At 49.5% G+C, this 17,253-nt stretch overlaps 6 protein-coding genes across 6 annotated transcripts; 2 read left to right on the top strand and 4 right to left on the bottom strand.

The window, feature by feature from the left end:
- Positions 1–78: 78 nt before the first annotated feature.
- Positions 79–6,494, bottom strand: cch1 (calcium channel protein CCH1; the record flags this gene model as incomplete). The annotated part of the gene is made up of 2 exons (XM_057127250.1): positions 79–4,842; positions 4,899–6,494. 2 exons carry the CDS (start codon positions 6,492–6,494, stop codon positions 79–81), a joined length of 6,360 nt encoding a protein of 2,119 aa, XP_056986140.1.
- A 457-nt stretch (positions 6,495–6,951) lies between these two features.
- On the bottom strand, positions 6,952–8,244 carry N7511_004824 (uncharacterized protein; the record flags this gene model as incomplete). Its single annotated transcript, XM_057127249.1, has 3 exons — positions 6,952–7,495; positions 7,566–8,107; positions 8,194–8,244. 3 exons carry the CDS (start codon positions 8,242–8,244, stop codon positions 6,952–6,954), a joined length of 1,137 nt encoding a protein of 378 aa, XP_056986139.1.
- Positions 8,245–8,655: 411 nt separating this feature from the next.
- Positions 8,656–9,597, top strand: N7511_004823 (60S ribosomal protein eL6; the record flags this gene model as incomplete). The annotated part of the gene is made up of 3 exons (XM_057127248.1): positions 8,656–8,760; positions 9,032–9,367; positions 9,445–9,597. 3 exons carry the CDS (start codon positions 8,656–8,658, stop codon positions 9,595–9,597), a joined length of 594 nt encoding a protein of 197 aa, XP_056986138.1.
- A 1,812-nt stretch (positions 9,598–11,409) lies between these two features.
- Positions 11,410–12,471, bottom strand: N7511_004822 (sterol desaturase family protein; the record flags this gene model as incomplete). Its single annotated transcript, XM_057127247.1, has 1 exon — positions 11,410–12,471. The coding sequence occupies one exon, from the start codon at positions 12,469–12,471 to the stop codon at positions 11,410–11,412; it is 1,062 nt and encodes a 353-aa protein (XP_056986137.1).
- Positions 12,472–13,069: 598 nt separating this feature from the next.
- Positions 13,070–14,185, bottom strand: ksrA (3-dehydrosphinganine reductase; the record flags this gene model as incomplete). The annotated part of the gene is made up of 3 exons (XM_057127246.1): positions 13,070–13,903; positions 13,956–14,087; positions 14,138–14,185. The coding sequence occupies 3 exons, from the start codon at positions 14,183–14,185 to the stop codon at positions 13,070–13,072; spliced, it is 1,014 nt and encodes a 337-aa protein (XP_056986136.1).
- A 387-nt stretch (positions 14,186–14,572) lies between these two features.
- N7511_004820 (something about silencing 10 family protein) lies at positions 14,573–16,529 on the top strand (the record flags this gene model as incomplete). The annotated part of the gene is made up of 2 exons (XM_057127245.1): positions 14,573–14,753; positions 14,809–16,529. 2 exons carry the CDS (start codon positions 14,573–14,575, stop codon positions 16,527–16,529), a joined length of 1,902 nt encoding a protein of 633 aa, XP_056986135.1.
- Between the last annotated feature and the right edge of the window lie 724 nt (positions 16,530–17,253).

Below are 17,253 nucleotides of genomic sequence, written 5' to 3'. Positions count from 1 at the left end.
CATCTATACCGCTCCATTCTACTCATGTCGTGAAAAGATCAACATTCCCCATAGATCATCATACCCAACATTCACATTCTAATCAGACGATCGGTCGCCCGGTCGCCGTTGCGTGAAACTTCGTCGCAGACTCTCACCCCAGGCGGAGTTGTCCAACGAATTCATGACTCCCTGTACATTCATGATGCTATTCTGACGAGAACGCGTGGCAGAAGAAGCCTCGAGCGATGCATGGGTTTCGAAGGAGGTGCGATCCCCATACATGTGTTGCGGAGTACGGGAGGGACTGATACTTGACCATTCCCTTGTCGGCGTGCTGGCCCCAGACGCCCGCCCAATCAGATTGGTGTCAATCCGAGGCAAGGTATCGTGGCGAGCAGCTGGGCTGGACTCTGCTCGTCGGTGAAGGGAGACCGGCGAGAGCATGGGTGCGAAAACAGAATCAAATTCTGGTTGAGTTTGTGGAGTCATGGCTCCAGAACCGGGCTCATCGTGCTCATCAGAGTCGTCAACTGGGTCATCGACAAAGATCTCGGGCACGGTGAATGTCGGGATGACGCTCATCCGGCCAGACTTCTTGCGTTCCACTTGGCGGCGGAATTGGCGAGACCAGTAGAGGGTATCGAAGAAGCCGACGACGGTGTTCCGGCGGACAGCCTCCTCCACGCGCTGTAAGCGTGCCCGGCGTCGCAAGAATTCCTCCAAACGCAAGCTCTTGCTGTCGCTGATGACATTGTGATGGGCGAGAATCATCAGGCACTGGTGGAAGGAGATGCCGCGATCAGGATCTGCGGACACCAAAACTTCTTCGTAGAAAGTATTCAGCCGCTCACGTCTCGCTCGAATGGTTTGCACAGGGATTTGTGATATGATTCGAGAGAGCTCGTCGAGATTCACACCGGACGCAACACGGGAGGTCGGTTGAACAGGCGGCCGTGGCTCATGCAATGAAACCATTGAGTTCCTGTGAGGCTCGACTCGGCACCGGTCAAGAATTCTTCCAACCGAGAACTCGCCCTCGTAGATGCGTGTCGCAAAGACACCTGACAATTCTCCTAGAAGGCGAGGGAATTGCTCCTTGGTGATAAACCCGGTTCCATCTGGGTCGTACGTGGCCCAGGCCTGCTTAAATCGGCGGATTTCCTCGCGACTGATAGCATACAGCCCGCTACTCCGTTGGTAGACATAGGAAAAACTCTCAAAGATAAGAGACACAAACAATGAGACAAAGATATACATACTGATCAAGTTCCACGAGATGAAGAGGGATCGGGCCCATCCCGGACTTCCACAGTCATCGTCGAGGAAGTTTGAATTGTATGTGCAAAATGGTGGGACCATAGTAGCAAAGTCCTCCATGAGTTGGTTCCAACCCTCTCCGCAACTGGCTCGGAATAGCAGGATCAGAGACTTGGGTACATCGCGGAAGTTGATATTGTGGTCTTCGTTTTCGCCGAATTTGGTAAGCCCAAAGGCTTGATTCATCGCAATGCCATAGACCAAGAACAAAACGAACCAGGTAGCTAGAAGATTGCCAATCACAGACAGACTGGCTGCAGCTGTCTTGAAGAGCTGATCAAGCTGGTTATTTCGTGGTATAAGCAGCAAAGCAACCGACACGAGGAAGAGCTTGTTGAGCTCAACTACCACATGGCTTTTATTGTATGCAATGGTCATGATAGAAGTGCTGAAAGCGCCGGGAACAGCCAGGAGAGAATAAAGATCCCATGAGCTTCGACTGAACCGATGCCAACCAAAGCCAATCAGCCGAATAATCACATTTCCTGCGTAAACAAACATGAACGCAAAGAATATAATACTGCGAACCAGTTCCCACCAAGCAGGCTCGGGATAATACTCCAGCACTAGCAAAAGCAAGTGGACGCAAAGAATCAAAGTCACAAATGTCGCCCATCGGCCATGCTTTTTGACTGCAATTCGATAGCACCAGAGCCGCAGTTTCTTGCTCTCGTCGTCGAATGAGCGTTTCGAGGGAGATACCTGTCGCAAGAGCTTGCGCAATTCCAACCAGGAACGTTGTTCGGCAGTCAAGAACGCAACGCCAGTCTGTTCTGTGTAGTTGCGCATGAACACAGACACAAACAGCGTCAAAACAAACACAGCTCCAAGCAAGTTGAATACAACGAAGAACAATCCGTTCTCTGGTGCGATCATATCTTGCGGTTGCATCATCTTTCCAGTAATTCCCATAGCGCTTTCCTGCACATCGATCCAGCCCTCTTGAGATACAATCTGGAACAAGATGAAGAGAGAGTCGCCAAAATTGTCAAAGTCGTAGAATGCGTTGTCTACAGAGCGTGGGGAGAGAACATCCCAGTTGTAGGGCGAGTTGGCAAACTCACCAACACAATTGGTCAGGTTTCCAGCGAAATCACCGTCACTGCAGCTCATCATCTGCCCGTTGAAGAGGTTGATACCATAGATGGCAAATGGAATCAAGAAACTCATGGAGACGGCCGCAGCAGACACAACCTTCCATCCACCAACAATAATGACCGAGTGAAAAGTGTCCTTGGCACTGTCACTGACATTCAATAGACGCAGAGCCCTCAGTGCTTTGAAGGCACCAATCGCTCTGGAGACACTCCAGTCATCTCTGAGCGATCCGCCAACACTGACCCAAAGGGTGATCAACACAATTCCATCAATAAAGCCCCATGAGCTTCGGAAAAATGCGTTCGGCGTCCAGAAGAAGCCATCGGCCACGACCTTGATTGTCGCTTCGACAGAAAACACAACGGCAAAGCCTAAATCTGTATAGACGAACCAATTGCGATTAGTGCGGAAGTACTCCCGCTGGTATAGTGGCGTTGTGATGCAAGCAAGAAGAACCATTGCGACAATTGCTGCGTAGATGAATGCCGAAAAGGCATACCACAACGGTTTGTAAGGATCGACGCCCTCCACTCGTTGGTGACCACGTCCGGGGCCAACAATGCGTTGGCACAACTTCCGAACAGGATGGTTCGGAGAGAAAAGGAAGAGCGATTTGTTGTAGTTGGGATGCTTGACTAAAAACTCGCGCTGGTCCCGCTTTCTCTGTTCCGCCGCAGTGACGACTTCTCTTGCCATGGTTCTTGGGTCCAGCTCCTCATAGGCCCTGGAGAACTTCAACTTTGAATAGAAAGGGTTCGGCTCTCGACGCATAACGAGGGTGGAGGCCTTGGTCCACATAAGTGAGATCCAACCGGGTTGAACAGTATCCTGAGCCCGGTTGTCGTGCAATGTGCTATCCCTTCGTGTGCCTTTTGGTTGTTCGTCTTGCTTGCCTTCCTCTTCGTCCAAAAACTCCTGCACCACAGCATCCTTGAGTAACATTTCCAACGCCGCGGGACCGTGATCAAGTGGATCCTTATACCGGGCTGAATCTCGACCGAAGCGGAAGATCTTTGAAAGAGCCAAGGTTCCTTGGGGTGCTCCGTGAACTTGTTTCTGTTCCAGGAATGCTCTGACCTGGTGCAGCCGTTTCTCATCCTCTGACACGTCGAAACTCTCTTGAATGACAGCAATGAACATGTTTAGGACAATGAAATTCGCAACGATGAACCACAAGATGATAAACGCCGCTGAAATCCATGCTGTATTGAAGTCGGTCGTGTATGCAGTGGCGTTATAGAGGATGGTTGTCCAATTCTCACTTGAGAGGATTTGGTACATTCCCAAAAACGAGTTGTAAATGTTTCCAAATGTGATCATGATCGTGTTACCGCCTTCATCTTCGGATGGTATCTGGCTTCGGAACAGCTGGGTTGCGAAGATTGCAGCGAGAAAAGTCATCAAGAAGAGGAACAAGATAAGGTTAAGCAGACCGACGGTGTTACGAAAGACAACCATGATCAGCTTTCTTGTCACAGGAAATGCCAGGACAACCCGGTAGACCCGTAATATCTGAAATAGAGTAAGAACTGTATATGCGCGGCCTGAGTTGTGAATAGGCGGCAATTGAATGATGCAGGTTATTATGACAAGGAGAAGATCTGTCAAATTGCGGCGCCTGTGATGAAATACTCGCCAATCTGAGGCAAAACGTAGGATAATCTCGACCAGGAAAAGCAGAGTGACCACAGTCTCAGTGGTATCGATGACCTGCGCACGGCGGGCGGACATGGTCGAACTTCTCAGCGCTTGTGAAATGAGGTCCAAAATGATGAACAAGACCCAGATCCATTCGGTTTGGTCATAGATTCGCTTGAGAGGGCTGATTTTTCGAGTTACTGTCTCATCTTCCTCGACAGCATCAATTTGTTGAACAGCAAAGGCACTGCGCTTGCTCTCTTCTCGGATCACCTGGAACGAGTGAGTAATAACAGCGACAAGCAAATTCACCAGCCATAGACTCAAAATGACAAGACCGCATGCAAAAAATAGAGCTGCCGCGAGGTAGTCACTGTCGGTGGTGTAGTACAGCAGATCAGTGAATGTATTGGAACTCATGATAACAAATACCATTTCCAATGAGTGAAGGATGTTGTCGAAGCCAAATGTTCCCTTGTACGGATTGTCGCCTTCTATGCATAAAGACCCCGGTGGACAAAGGTATCCTTTGGGGCTGAATCCTGAGTTCAATCCGGTTGAGTCAAGCCACGGCATCTTTTCTCCAGTCGTGTTGCTGATGTATCCACCGCAGAATTGTAGTGTATCCCATGCATTATTTAATGTGAAATTATTTTTTCCTTCGGGGTCGATCCAAACACAAGTTCTCCGGAAGCTAGATTTGAAGCTCTGTATGCCAATGATGGCAAATAGAAGCCAGAAAAAGCCAATCAAAAAGGCAACGTGTACAAGCAGAGGAGCTGCTCTCTTGAGACTTCGAAGAATAACCTATAGGGCGATAGTCAGTATTTCATATGTCACCGTTCCTCAATAAGAAGACTTACCGAAGTACCATTGGTCATGGCAAGTAAACGTAAGATACGAAGGCAGCTAAGCATGCGGAAAATGTACAGTTGACGAGTTTTCTCCACGCCAGAAAGAGCGAGGATAAAAGAAGTCCAAAAAGCAATCACTGCTACAAAATCCAGGCGATTAAAAGAGTGTCGGAGAAACGCACGATGGGCAAGCCTAACGCGGCGTTTATGTAATGGGTCATCGTAGACTTCAGGATCTAGTCCATTCATTCCGGTGAATGATCGCAGAATCGAGGTTTGCGGTTCGACCGGTAGCATGGATGCTTTCTTAGTAGTAGCCTGTCGATGCGGAGTGATCAGGTTCTTGCCCTTCTCCGCTATGGCTTTCCTGACGCCGAGAGTGCGATTCAATGTACTGTACTCGACGGGGTTGAAGATAAGTCCAGACACCAGAATTTTGGCGACTATCTCAAAGGTATATATGATGAAAATGACAAGGAAAACGTAATCAAGTTTGCTGCTTCCCCATCTCACTGAATCGGGGTAATTGGGAAGCGCGTCTTCAACGGTCAACAAGATGGTCTGGATAACGATGACAATCAAAATGAAGGGCTCCATGAACGAATGAACAAGGATATCACACAGCCAGAGTCGAAGGGGATGGTCTGGTCCGAATAGTCCGAGTGACCTGCCTCTGAACGGATTATTGCGATTTTTCCATAGTCTGCTTGAGGCACGCTTCTCTGTGGTGGATTGAGTTGTCTCCTCTGGAAGAACGTCTTCAAAGTCTACCATTGCAGGCAGAACCGGAGGCCCATCCATTCGGGCATTCTTATTGAGTTCTTCCCTCTCAATTGATTGCTGTACAACTTCCGGCTCATTACTCAAGTTGACCACACGCTGCGACATGGACTTCACCATGGAGCTAGCGCGCTGCAAAGCTCCTCCAGATGCAGAAGGAGACAGCGAGCGTGACCGGTCACGAACACTGCTGCCACGACGACTTCCCAACCCGTCCTCCAGGTGAGGCAGATCGTCACCTAGCCGGGAACCGCCGAACTGAAGAGAGTGACCACCAGTGTCGCTGCTCCGCCGTCCCTCCGTGCCCGCGGCTCCGCTGATCGGCTGCAGATATCGAGGATCTGTCAGGCCAGCCCTATCATCATCATTGTCCGCGGGTATATGGTATTCGTGGGGATCGTGGGGGTCGTAAGGGTCTAGAGGCACAACATCGAGATCGGAAGCAGAGTCGTCAAACCCACGACTTCCCGAGGGACCGGACATTGAAGCTCTTGATTGTGGTCCATCGAAGTTCAGGCCAACCGAGGACATGGCTTGCGCGAATCCGCCCACGTCGTCGAGCGGCGAGGCAATCTCCGCATGGCCTTGTGTTGGTCGGAAGGGATTCCTGCTCGGTCCAGCCGAATCAATAGGAGACTCCTCAGCGACACTTTCATATGTCCTCCGCGATCCCCTTCCCATCATCGATGGTCGCGAGAAGAGGCTGCCGCGCGGGCTTCGCCCCCGGTCGTAGGCTGCATCTCCTGGTTTCGAGAGATCTTGAAGGGGAATCTGATTGGGCGGAGCGTTCTCTTCATTGCCAGGGCTCTGGTTACTTGGCGCCATCGTCAGGCAAGATTAAATATTACCGAATCGCAGACATCGCAGGCTGGGCGGGTTGTCAGACACGGTCGCGACACGGGTTCGTGTTGAAGGCGAGGGCAGGGTGAATTGTACAATGTGCAGAGAAGAAGACAACACTGGAAATACAAGGATGAGAAGAAGTGTAGGATAAGACCCCTGGGGCTGATGAATTAGGCCAATGTCGGGATCGCGATTGCACTAAGAGACGTCGGCATGCGCTTCAACCCCCCCCCGGAATGCCCGCCTTACATCTATACACGAATCTCTCCGCTATACACTACAAGACTTGACTTTTGGTTTCTTCCCACTGCGCTGGTTATTCACACCTATGATTGTTCAGCTGACGACGCCTTACGGAAAAAAAAGTAGCCTGGTGGGGTTCTTCCAAAAATAGTTCTACAAACTAAAACAAGTGAAACACAAACAGATGCATTATGATTCAGTCGGTGTCCATCTGAGAATCCTTATCTTTAACATGTTGCCGGACGCCATCTAGGAACGCGTCTACCGCATCGCCACCACCAAGGGGTACTCCGCCTCTCCGCATAAATCCTCCATTGGCAACGGGGATCTGCAAGGCCTCGCTGATACTGGGCAATCCACCATCGCGGAGAGCCACGGTAAGGCTAGCCAAGCTTTGCGTGAATTGGGGGGAACGAAGCACTTTGCGGAGAATGTCTTTCTTCTGGGGGAGTTCAAGGGAGAGGAGAGCAGCTTGGGCAAGTTCGGGGTCCGTGTCAGCTTCAGAAGCCTCGGCATTGCCCTGGGCCAGCAGTAGCAGCGCGGGAGGTAGGAAGCTCAGTAGATGATCAGCAGTGGTGGTATCAGCAGAATCGATGAATTGTAGTGTAGTCGAGGGAGGAAGTAAGTCTTGGAGTGTCGTAGATGGTCGTTCAGGATCTTGGGATTGGCTCTGGCTCTGGCCGCCCAGGGACTTCAAGAAGTCCTGGACTACCGATGATGGATTGGAGTCTGTGGGTGCACTGTAGATGGATTAAGAACAAATGTTAGCTTCAATGGCCCCAATGAAGATTGTGAGAGATATGTACCTACGCTCGTCCACCATCGGCACCACCCTCGCGTGATTCCTGACCCTCTTCGCGAACATCACCTCCAGTGGCATCCGGTCCAGCACCACCGCTACCAGCACCGTGGTGGGGTTGCTCATGTTCATCCACGTCCTCCATAGTCTCGTCGTCGTCGCCCGAAGATCGGCGAGGCAGGTTGGCGATCTCGTGCTCCACGTCGACATCCTCACCCTGCAGCAGGACATCGACGATTTCTCCAAGCTTCAGGTCACGGGGGCTGAACCAGCTAAGGTCACCGTTCTCGTGTTGAGACTGGGACTGCATCCAGAACAAATATCGCTGGGAACTGGAAGAGAACTTCAATACAAAGATACGGCCATTTGTGGCATCCTTTCCAGAGGGCTTGAAGGGTGTGAAGCTGCCATCTGAGGGAATCATAACAAGATCGAGCTCGGGGTCGTCGAGGGAGGCGCTGCGTGGGCGCCAGCAGAAGTGCACAAGATCATCTTCGGAGTAAAGGTAGAGGTAGCCTGGGGTAGGCTTGGGCTTCACAGCGCCGGTAGTGGTCTGTACCAGGTTAATCAGTATATTTTCAATACACACATAGATGGACCCATATGATGGGTTGATCGTCAAGTAACAAGCTCACGTACATCCAGGTCGCAGATACCTGCTTTGAAGGTGATGATGGGAGCTATCGACATGGCGGAAACTTGTGGCTGGGTGATATTCTAGCGATTGAAAGAAATGTATTGACACAATTGAGCCACTCCAGGTGGATGGATAGAGAAGTGGAGGGATGAGGGAGATAGCCAATACAGAAACAGACAGAAGCTTTGAGCGGGATACGTCAGTTGTTTGTGACTAGCCGTGGTTCTGCGCACATGGTATGTACACTCAGCCCTATTTTGGGGGCCTAAGGCCTAAGGTGTCCATGGCTGAGTCACCTTCCAGAAGTGGCGCTAGGGTTCTTCGGTTAAACACGTGATAGGGCTTTGTCCGCACAACCCTCGAAGAATTCCCGCACTGGAGCCGTCTCCGCTAGCAGTCCAAGTCCTCACCTCCAATCTCCAACAACCAACCCGACAACCATTCATCCTTCGCCAGCAGCCATCATGTCGGACGGCCAGACGAAGCAGTTCGGGAAGAGCCAGAGGGTCGTGCCCGCCGACAAGGCCCAGAAGTGGTACCCCGTGGATGATCAGTCGCAGCCCAAGAAAGTCAGTACACCCTATGAACAAACACACCAAGGAAAAAGAGGAGGATATACGACTGGCAAAGACTTGCCTGGATGATTGCGACCACCATGCGCATTTTTTTGAAGATGCACATTGAATTACGGAGAATGTGCGGTCAGAGAACCCACCGTCAAGTCAATCTTCAATTCTTGTGTGAACCGCATATCATCCGGGGAAGATCTAGCCATGGCAATTGGCATCGTTCAATTGAATTATCTGTGTTGCATGAGATACTGACTCGTTCCATCAACAGGTTCGCAAGACTCTGCGTCCCGCTAAGGTCCGCGAGACCCTCGTTCCCGGCACCATCCTGATCCTCCTCGCTGGCCGTTTCCGTGGCAAGCGTGTCATCCTTCTCAAGTCCCTCGACCAGGGTGTCCTCCTTGTCACCGGACCTTTCAAGATCAACGGTGTTCCCCTCCGCCGCGTGAACTCCCGCTACGTCATCGCCACCTCCAAGAAGGTCGACATCAGCGGTGTCGACGCCAAGACCATTGAGAAGACCTCCGCTCCCGGATACTTCACCAAGGACAAGAAGGCCGAGCAGAAGACCGAGGAGGCCTTCTTCAAGCAGGGCGAGAAGCCCCAGGTACGTACCGACATCTACCTGGGAAAACCACAACAGATCAAAAATGGAATGCTAATTTGTTCTTTTCGTTATAATAGAAGAAGGTTGTCGCCAGCGCCCGCGCCAGCGACCAGAAGGCCATCGACCAGTCTATCCTTGCCTCCATCAAGAAGGAGGACTTCCTCGGCTCTTACCTCGCTACCACTTTCTCCCTCCGCAACGGCGACAAGCCCCACGAGATGAAGTGGTAAATGTGTTGCAGCCGCGGGTTCGGTAGATAGTTGGGGAGGACCATTTCCAACGAGGGGCGGCACGATTGCAGATCGGCATCCTTGCACGACTTTCAGGGGGGCGGTTTCATGAACCATGTCATGTACTCCTACGGGATCCGTCAAAAAACGGGCTTCATTTTTTCTTAGGATCTGCGGTTAATACGGATATCCGGTTGTTCTTCTCATGTCTCCAAGAAACATGCTCCCTTTTTTGTGTGGCCGATTTGCATGAAGCCGCATTATGAAGAAAGACTTCAAGCAAAAAAAAAGATTAAAAAATCTCCTCGTTCCAGCAGGCGGGCTGGATTTTCTTTATGTTCAGTATGACCTACGTCTCCAATTTCCATTCCAGGTTCAGGTGGCGATCTAAAATTGGGCAATTCTTCGACTTGTATACTTGTATTTGCTCTAATCTGTAAACGCCAAATATAAGGTTCTTCCTTAGATCGGATATCTTTGTGGAACTGATACATAGATCTTAGAATCTAGGCCTACATGCAATTTCCTCTGTCGTCACCTTAACAATCTTCTTCTGTGACAGCCAAAGTAGTCTAGCTCTTTGTTATCGGTCTGTTTGATCAATATTATTGTGGGACAAGCCGCTCACTTCCGAGATCTTTGAAGCCTGAAAGGATCGTTCGTGGCTATTCCGTCCCAGTGATGACTTGTAGCCATTGTGATAATTATGATCATCTTCCTGTCCTTATTACACCACAATGCTAATTGACGGTAAATCGGCTGCCGAAAATGTCTACACTGGACGCCAGTTTAAGCTCCGTTTTTACCAAGCCCTTCGTCGTCGCATCATTACGTGTGCGTAGGTAAGCCATTGATCACTGAGCAATGCTCGGCGCTCAGTGTCCCCTACGGTCGTATAGTCAGTTAAACAAGTATCTATTTCTTCCCCTATATTTATCGTACGTAGGTCCTATAAATGGAGGATATGAGAAGGGTTCTGGAGAAAAGAAAATTCGCAAAGGTAGGAAGGAAAACGTAAACAAAAGATCGTAGTGTGGTGGGACAGTTTACATTATATATTTTGCCACATGGTCAACAAAAAACGCATATACTAATTTTTAACTAATTTTCTATAATATTTATCTACAGTTTATCTATCTAGTATATACATACCGTTGCAAAAGTCTCCCTACACTACCACATTCGCCAGCTTAAAGGCCGGTTTTCAGCCCCAATTATCTCAACAAGAGTTGGCGACGGTTTCCCTCTTTCTCTGTCTTGTCGCTACAACCCTTCTCCCCCTTTTTTTTTTTTTCTGGTTGTTGTACATGTCAGACCCTGCGAACTACACCGTGGGCTAGATCTGCGCTTTGCCGTACAAAAGTTCCTCGATGAAGAGCACGAAAACCCTAGCTTTGCGTTGCCGAATGACACCATCAGCTAGTCGTGGATTTGGAGTGCTTGTTCTCTTTGAGAGCAATTGTTGCATTGTTGTTTTATCGCCACCACGCAGCCTTCATCGTCTACCAGTTAATGAATCGATTGATCACTCAATTCACTGGCCGGTGGGTCATATATGTTTTCAATTGATGTAAAATTATGTAGCAGCTAATATGCTGCGCATAGTAATCATTTTTCCAACATCATATCAGTTCACTGGTGGTTATATACTTGGTCGTCATGGGGACCGCCGTCTGTGTTTATGTATATTGAACAACTTCAAAATCTAAGAGGGAAAAAAAAAAAAATCAAACCAATACAAACTTGAATTCAAAAAAGATACATCTAACATTGCTAAAACAAAGATTGTCCATATACTCGTTAAACATCGCATCATCTCTTTCTCCCGGCACCTCTAACCTTCCTCTTCGAAGTTTGAACAGCTCGCCTCATCTTATCCTCCACGTCGTGTTCCTCAATTTCACCCATAATGTCATCCTCAACATCGGTGTCGCCAACTGTAGTTCCAAAAACCCAGTCCAAAATGCCCCATGGTCCAAAATTACCCTCAGCACGCAGCAACAGATGCAGATCCGTGCGGCGGGCAATGCCACCCAAAAAGAAACTGGTCGGCATGATAGTATATCCAGAATAGACAAAGGTCTCCTCTATGGAGACAATAGATAGATACAAGAGATAAGTAAGCATATGGAAGCGGAAGAGCATGGCAGGTAGGTATGTCGGGATGAAGCTGGATACCATGTACGTGAGCGGGTGATCATAGTGCGCAGTCAAGGGAAATGGGGCCCTCAGCGCATGGTACCACGTCTGGTGATATTTGGCGAGGTATGAGTTGTTCGAGTGGAGGACATAGCGATGAAGAATATAGCTCAGAATCTGAGATAGCAGGAATGTTAGCAAACCGGACTGAGATAGACCGCATCGCGAGCAAGAATCAGACAAAAGAGAACTCACCTCTCGTCCCAGCATGCCCCGGATCATATCCTTGAACATTTCATAGGGCATAGGAAGCTTCAGCGACACCTTGATCGCACTGCGCATGCCCAAGCCCTTCACAAGCAGCGACTCGATGGCTGCCTGTCCAGCAATGCTCAAGCATAGATTTAACAGCGCCCATCCGGCAACCTTGAATTCTCGGGCTCGAATCCTACCATTCTTCCTTCCACTGGGTAGTCCAATTTCGCCTTGCGCCTTGAGAACAACCGCCGCTGATGGAGTCAGAACGTCGAATAGAAAGAAGATCACGGATGGCAACGCATAGAATAGTATGCGCACGGCGGCTGTGCCAAATAATTCCACTCGTAGTGGGGAATGCGACAACACCAGAGTCGTCCATGTCATGTAGAAGAAGATTATGTTGAGACTGGTGCTGTAAGAGGACAAGACAGGAACGAGGAATAGTGATAGCATCGGAATTGAAAAGAGGGCTTCCATTTTGGCGTGTTGGTTGGACAACTGCCCAGAGCTGAGGTTCTGTAGAGTGAAGCTGTATCGAAGACAATCGCTATCGCCGAGTATGTGGGGGGCGGTTTTCTTCGCGCCGGCGATCGCTCCAGTATCTATTAACAGCAGAGCATGTTCAATGTCGAGGAAATGTATGTCAGACAAAGAAATTTGTGGTCAAAGAAGATGGCAAAATTGAGGTGGCAGGAAGCTTCCTTGTCTACGTCACCGCATTCCGCAAGTATTCCGAGTGGCGCCCAAGACTCTACAAATGCCCTTTATTGGACTCAATGGCATACAGTACGTAGATATATTCGAAGTTGAGAAAAATAACGATATATCTTCACCTGCAGCCATACAAAAACGCTGATACTTGTTACAAAAAAAAAAAAAAAAGACAAGCAAACAATAAAGATAGTCAGTTCTTTGTACAGTATGCTAAGGTTTTGCGACCAAGGGTGATAGCGCACAATAGAAGAAAATTTAGGTGCTAGCAAGACCGGACAAGGGATGCGCTGGATAAATATAGAGTGTGGGGTTTAATATATGAAAGTGCCAGTCCCCGACAAAGTAAGAAAACATCCAGCCCTTATGACGCCGGTGCACTTTTGGGAAGTCCATTCTTCTTTCCCCAATTGAAAGCTTTGTTGCGAAGATCTGGAATGACTTGTAGGAATACCACATTGCTGAGCCAACCCAGCAAGGTATCTCCCAAGATGCTGTTTCGTGGACTGGGTCCGAGAGCAGTTCCCTTCATGATGGCACCAACGAACATGGTGGTGATGAGGTACTCACCACGCTCCAGAGCACTGATCGAGATACGCGCAACATCTTTTGGTGTTTGGGGCTTATCGGCCTCTTCAAGCTGCTTTGTCAACTCCGGCTTAGTCTTTTGTTCGTTGTCGAACCCGGGACTGAGAATGCCCATGGGGAAGATGGTGTGGATCTTGACATCGGCAGCAGGAGCATCGGTGCGGTGGCGTTGAGTAAAAGCACCATTGTACATTTCAATTTCCTGACTCAGAGTATCAGATAATGAACGGATGGCTGCTTTGGCAGGCGAGTATGGCGAATAGCCAGCAATGGGCACGAATGCCAGAGTAGAACAGGTAAAGATAAGGTGTCTCCTGGGGGTCTTCATTTGCCCGCTTGGGGCAACGGGAGCTAGCCAGTTGCGAAGCGTGGCATGGGCTGTGTTGGCGGCTGTCCAATAAATCGTGTCCATTTGTTTGCGATGATCTTCAATGGGCACATCAATGAAGTATCCGGGGCGAGAGAAGCCTGCGCAGCACCAAACAACATCTGGAGCAGCACCAGAATTCCATGCTGTAGCCTCTGCGATAACTCGTTCGCATTCGGAGGGATCAGTGAGATCAGCACTGATATAGTGGAATCTCTGGGTGAACTTGTTGCCAGCAGCAGCCTGAATAACAAGTGAGCATTCATGACCGGATGACCAGGGATGCTCCTCTTACCTTCATCTCATCGACGGCAGTCAAAAGCTTTGAAATTGTGCGAGCAACCACAATCACGTTGGCGCCTTTTTCGGCCAGCTCGATTGCGACAGCTTTGCCCATGCCATCAGAGCCACCGGTGATAACGACAGTCTAAAAAACACAGTCAGCACAATTCAATTCGACGAGCTCATTACACATACCTTGCCCTCAACGATGAACTCGTTCTTTGAAGACCCAAAACCAAACATCTTAGCAATAGTAAAAGCAATAATGGTACAAACGAGGGTGGAAACCCCCAAGACCGAGGTAGATGTATTATAAAAGGGTTCTAGAAAGGGTAGACGAGACATCTGAGAAGTGAACGTGCGAATATCCATCACGAATGGGCAGTTGCGTTGGAGACAGGCAAGCGCGCGATGCGAGGTGCTTGAAATAGAAATACAAAATTTCGAAATGGTATTGACATTTTGTGGTGTGTTTTGTAACATTACTGGTATTGAGAATTCAGACTTCACAAACAGAGCAAACACCCCCACTTGAGCCTAGCGCAGGGCGGTGAAGGCTCAAAAAATAATTTTATCTCAGGTCCGCAGGTTATCGCGATAGAACATCGTTACTGTCGCTACATTCTCACAATGGGTAGCAAGAAGAGAAAGGCCGGCCGTCCGGCCCAGCAGAAGTCTGCTCCTGAGCCTACCAAGTTTGACATTGAAGAGCGCTTTGATGACTCTGAAGATGAGTTCCAAACTGGCCGGGACCACATTCTATTGGAAGAAGGCCCTGAGGCAAAGAGACGGCGCAGAGTTGCCGAGCAAGGTTTGTGAATATTTGATTTGCCGTTATGGGGAACCAGCGTCTGACTATTATATAGAGGAAATGTTCGAGCCTTCCGACGAAGAAATTCTAGGCTACAATGAGGCGGACTCGGACGAGGATGATTCGGAAGAGGAAGAAGAGGACGACTACGATGAAATGGGAGAGCCCAAGAAGAAAGATGGTGCCGAATCCGACGAAGAAGAAGAAGGCATTGCCGCCTGGGGATCATCGAAGAAGGACCTCTATAATGCTGACCAGATCGAAACCGAGGTCGATGCTTTGGAAGAAGAGCAAGAAGCTAAACGACTACAAAAGAAGCAGCTGGAGGCTATGAATGAAGCCGATTTCGGATTCGACGAGTCTGAATGGGCGGAATCTGGCAAGGGTGCTGAGGACGAGGAAGACACTGGCGTGGTCACTGAAGTGCTACCACAGGTTGAGATCACCGATGATATGGATACTGAAGAAAAGATGAAGATTCTGAAGTCGAGATACCCTGAGTTTGAGCCATTGGCGAGGGATTTCATCGACCTTCAGTCCACCTACAAGGAACTCCAAGGTGCCGCCTCGAACGCCGCACCCACAGAAGACGAATCCACAGACGAGCCGCAACCCTCTCCAGTCGAGGTAGTGAAGTACCGTGCGTTGTCTGCCTATCTTGGCACCATCAGCATGTACTTCATGCTTCTTTCCTCCCCCTCCCCTGACGCCATCAACGAACATGTCCCCATGACCCCTGCCGAGCTTCGACAACACCCAGTGATGGGCTCGCTCGTTAAGTTCCGAAAGCTCTGGAATACAGTGAAGGACCTCCAGGCCGTCGAAGAATCAGACATTGAATCCGACGAGGAGTCAATTCAAGAAATCGAGACAAAGCCTAGCAAAGTCCAGAAGCAACCCAAGACTCAACAAATCAAGAACTCGAAGTCGAAGAAGCTCAGCAAGACCCAGGCAGCGCAGGCCGAAGCCGAAGCATTGCGCGCCGAACGTATTCGCAAGACCGAAGCCGGTCTCGCGGATCTCGACGATCTGGTCACTGAGCCTACCCGGAAACGCAAGTCCCAGAAAGCCAAAGCAGCCGCCAAGGACGACGACTCCGACTTTGGCGACGAGGACGCCCTCACAGCCCGCGAGGCAGAGGAGAAGGCTAAGCAGAAGCGCTCCCTCCGCTTCTACACCTCTCAGCTCGCACAGAAGGCCAACAAGCGTAATGCCGCAGGCCGTGATGCCGGCGGAGATGCCGATCTTCCCTACCGCGAACGTCTGCGCGATCGCCAGGCACGTCTCAACGCGGAGGCCGAGAAGCGTGGTCGCAAGCAACTTGACGCCAACCAGGAACTTGGCGGTGACAGCGATGAAGAAGATCACCGTGTCGCCAAGGAGCTCCGCAAGGACGGCAACAAGTCCGGCACCGACGACGACGAGTACTACGACATGGTGGCAGCTCGCTCTAAGCAACGCAAGGGCGACAAGCAGGCGCGTGCTGATGCTCACGCCGAGGCTGCTCGCCTCGGCGGACAGGTGTACGAACAGGCGGAGGTCGGGCCTGATGGCAAGCGTGCCATCACATACCAGATCGCGAAGAACAAGGGTCTCATGGCTAAGCGCAGCAAGGACTCGCGTAATCCGCGTGTCAAGAAGAGAAAGAAGTACGAGGAGAAGAAGAAGAAGCTTGGTAGTACCAAGCAGTTGTACAAGGGTGGTGAAGGCCGCGGTGGTTATGCTGGTGAGCTTACGGGTATTAAGAAGAACCTGGTCAAGAGTGTCAAGCTGTGAATGCTGTTTGATCATAAAATTCATGGTCTTGTGTATGTTTTTATGGCGTTTGCTGCGGGCAGTCTCAGGCATTCGATGTGTATATAACCCCTATTTTCATCTCTGCTAACTCGAAGATCAAAACTGTTCTATTCATTATTCTTATCTCTTTGTTCATGCTATAAACTTAGATGATGATTATCGACATATAACAAGCGAACAAGGCACAAAACGCTTTTGGCCTTTTCTTCAGGACGTATCGGAAACATGGACAATACCTCTACAAAATTGAAGAAGAGGAGCCTAAATCTTAACGTTCCGCAGAGTTATTCATAACTAATGATGTAAACGCAGCCCAAACTACTCCTGGGTCGTAGTGAAAGTAAATTGAGCAAGCATGCGGCTTTAGATTACTTCTACTCTTGAGGAGCTGGAAGGTAACCTACTGTGCTTCATTTTCATGAATAGCATCTTCATATAGAAGCTACGAGTAGGTAAGAATCACTAGTGATTGTTATCGTATTGAGAATGTGTAAGATGAAGACTTGGCTGAAGGTAATTGGGAGCCTCATATCGATTAAGCAAACAAATTCAGTCGCCACAAGTACACATAGACGAGGTAAGCAGAGTTCAATTCGATAAAGCCTATTTTCCGTTGACGGAATTAAAGATTATTGTATAGATTGGGTGAGTTAGTGTCATCGTTCTGGTAAGACTAAAGATCGACGACGCGTATTGGGCCAAT

Source organism: Penicillium nucicola (genome assembly GCF_028828085.1).
Source record: "Penicillium nucicola strain IBT 29836 chromosome Unknown utg000003l, whole genome shotgun sequence".
Classification (NCBI taxonomy): Eukaryota; Fungi; Ascomycota; class Eurotiomycetes; order Eurotiales; family Aspergillaceae; genus Penicillium; species Penicillium nucicola.
The sequence above is the reverse complement of the archived record's forward strand: the minus strand, read 5'-3'. Positions and strand labels throughout refer to the sequence as shown.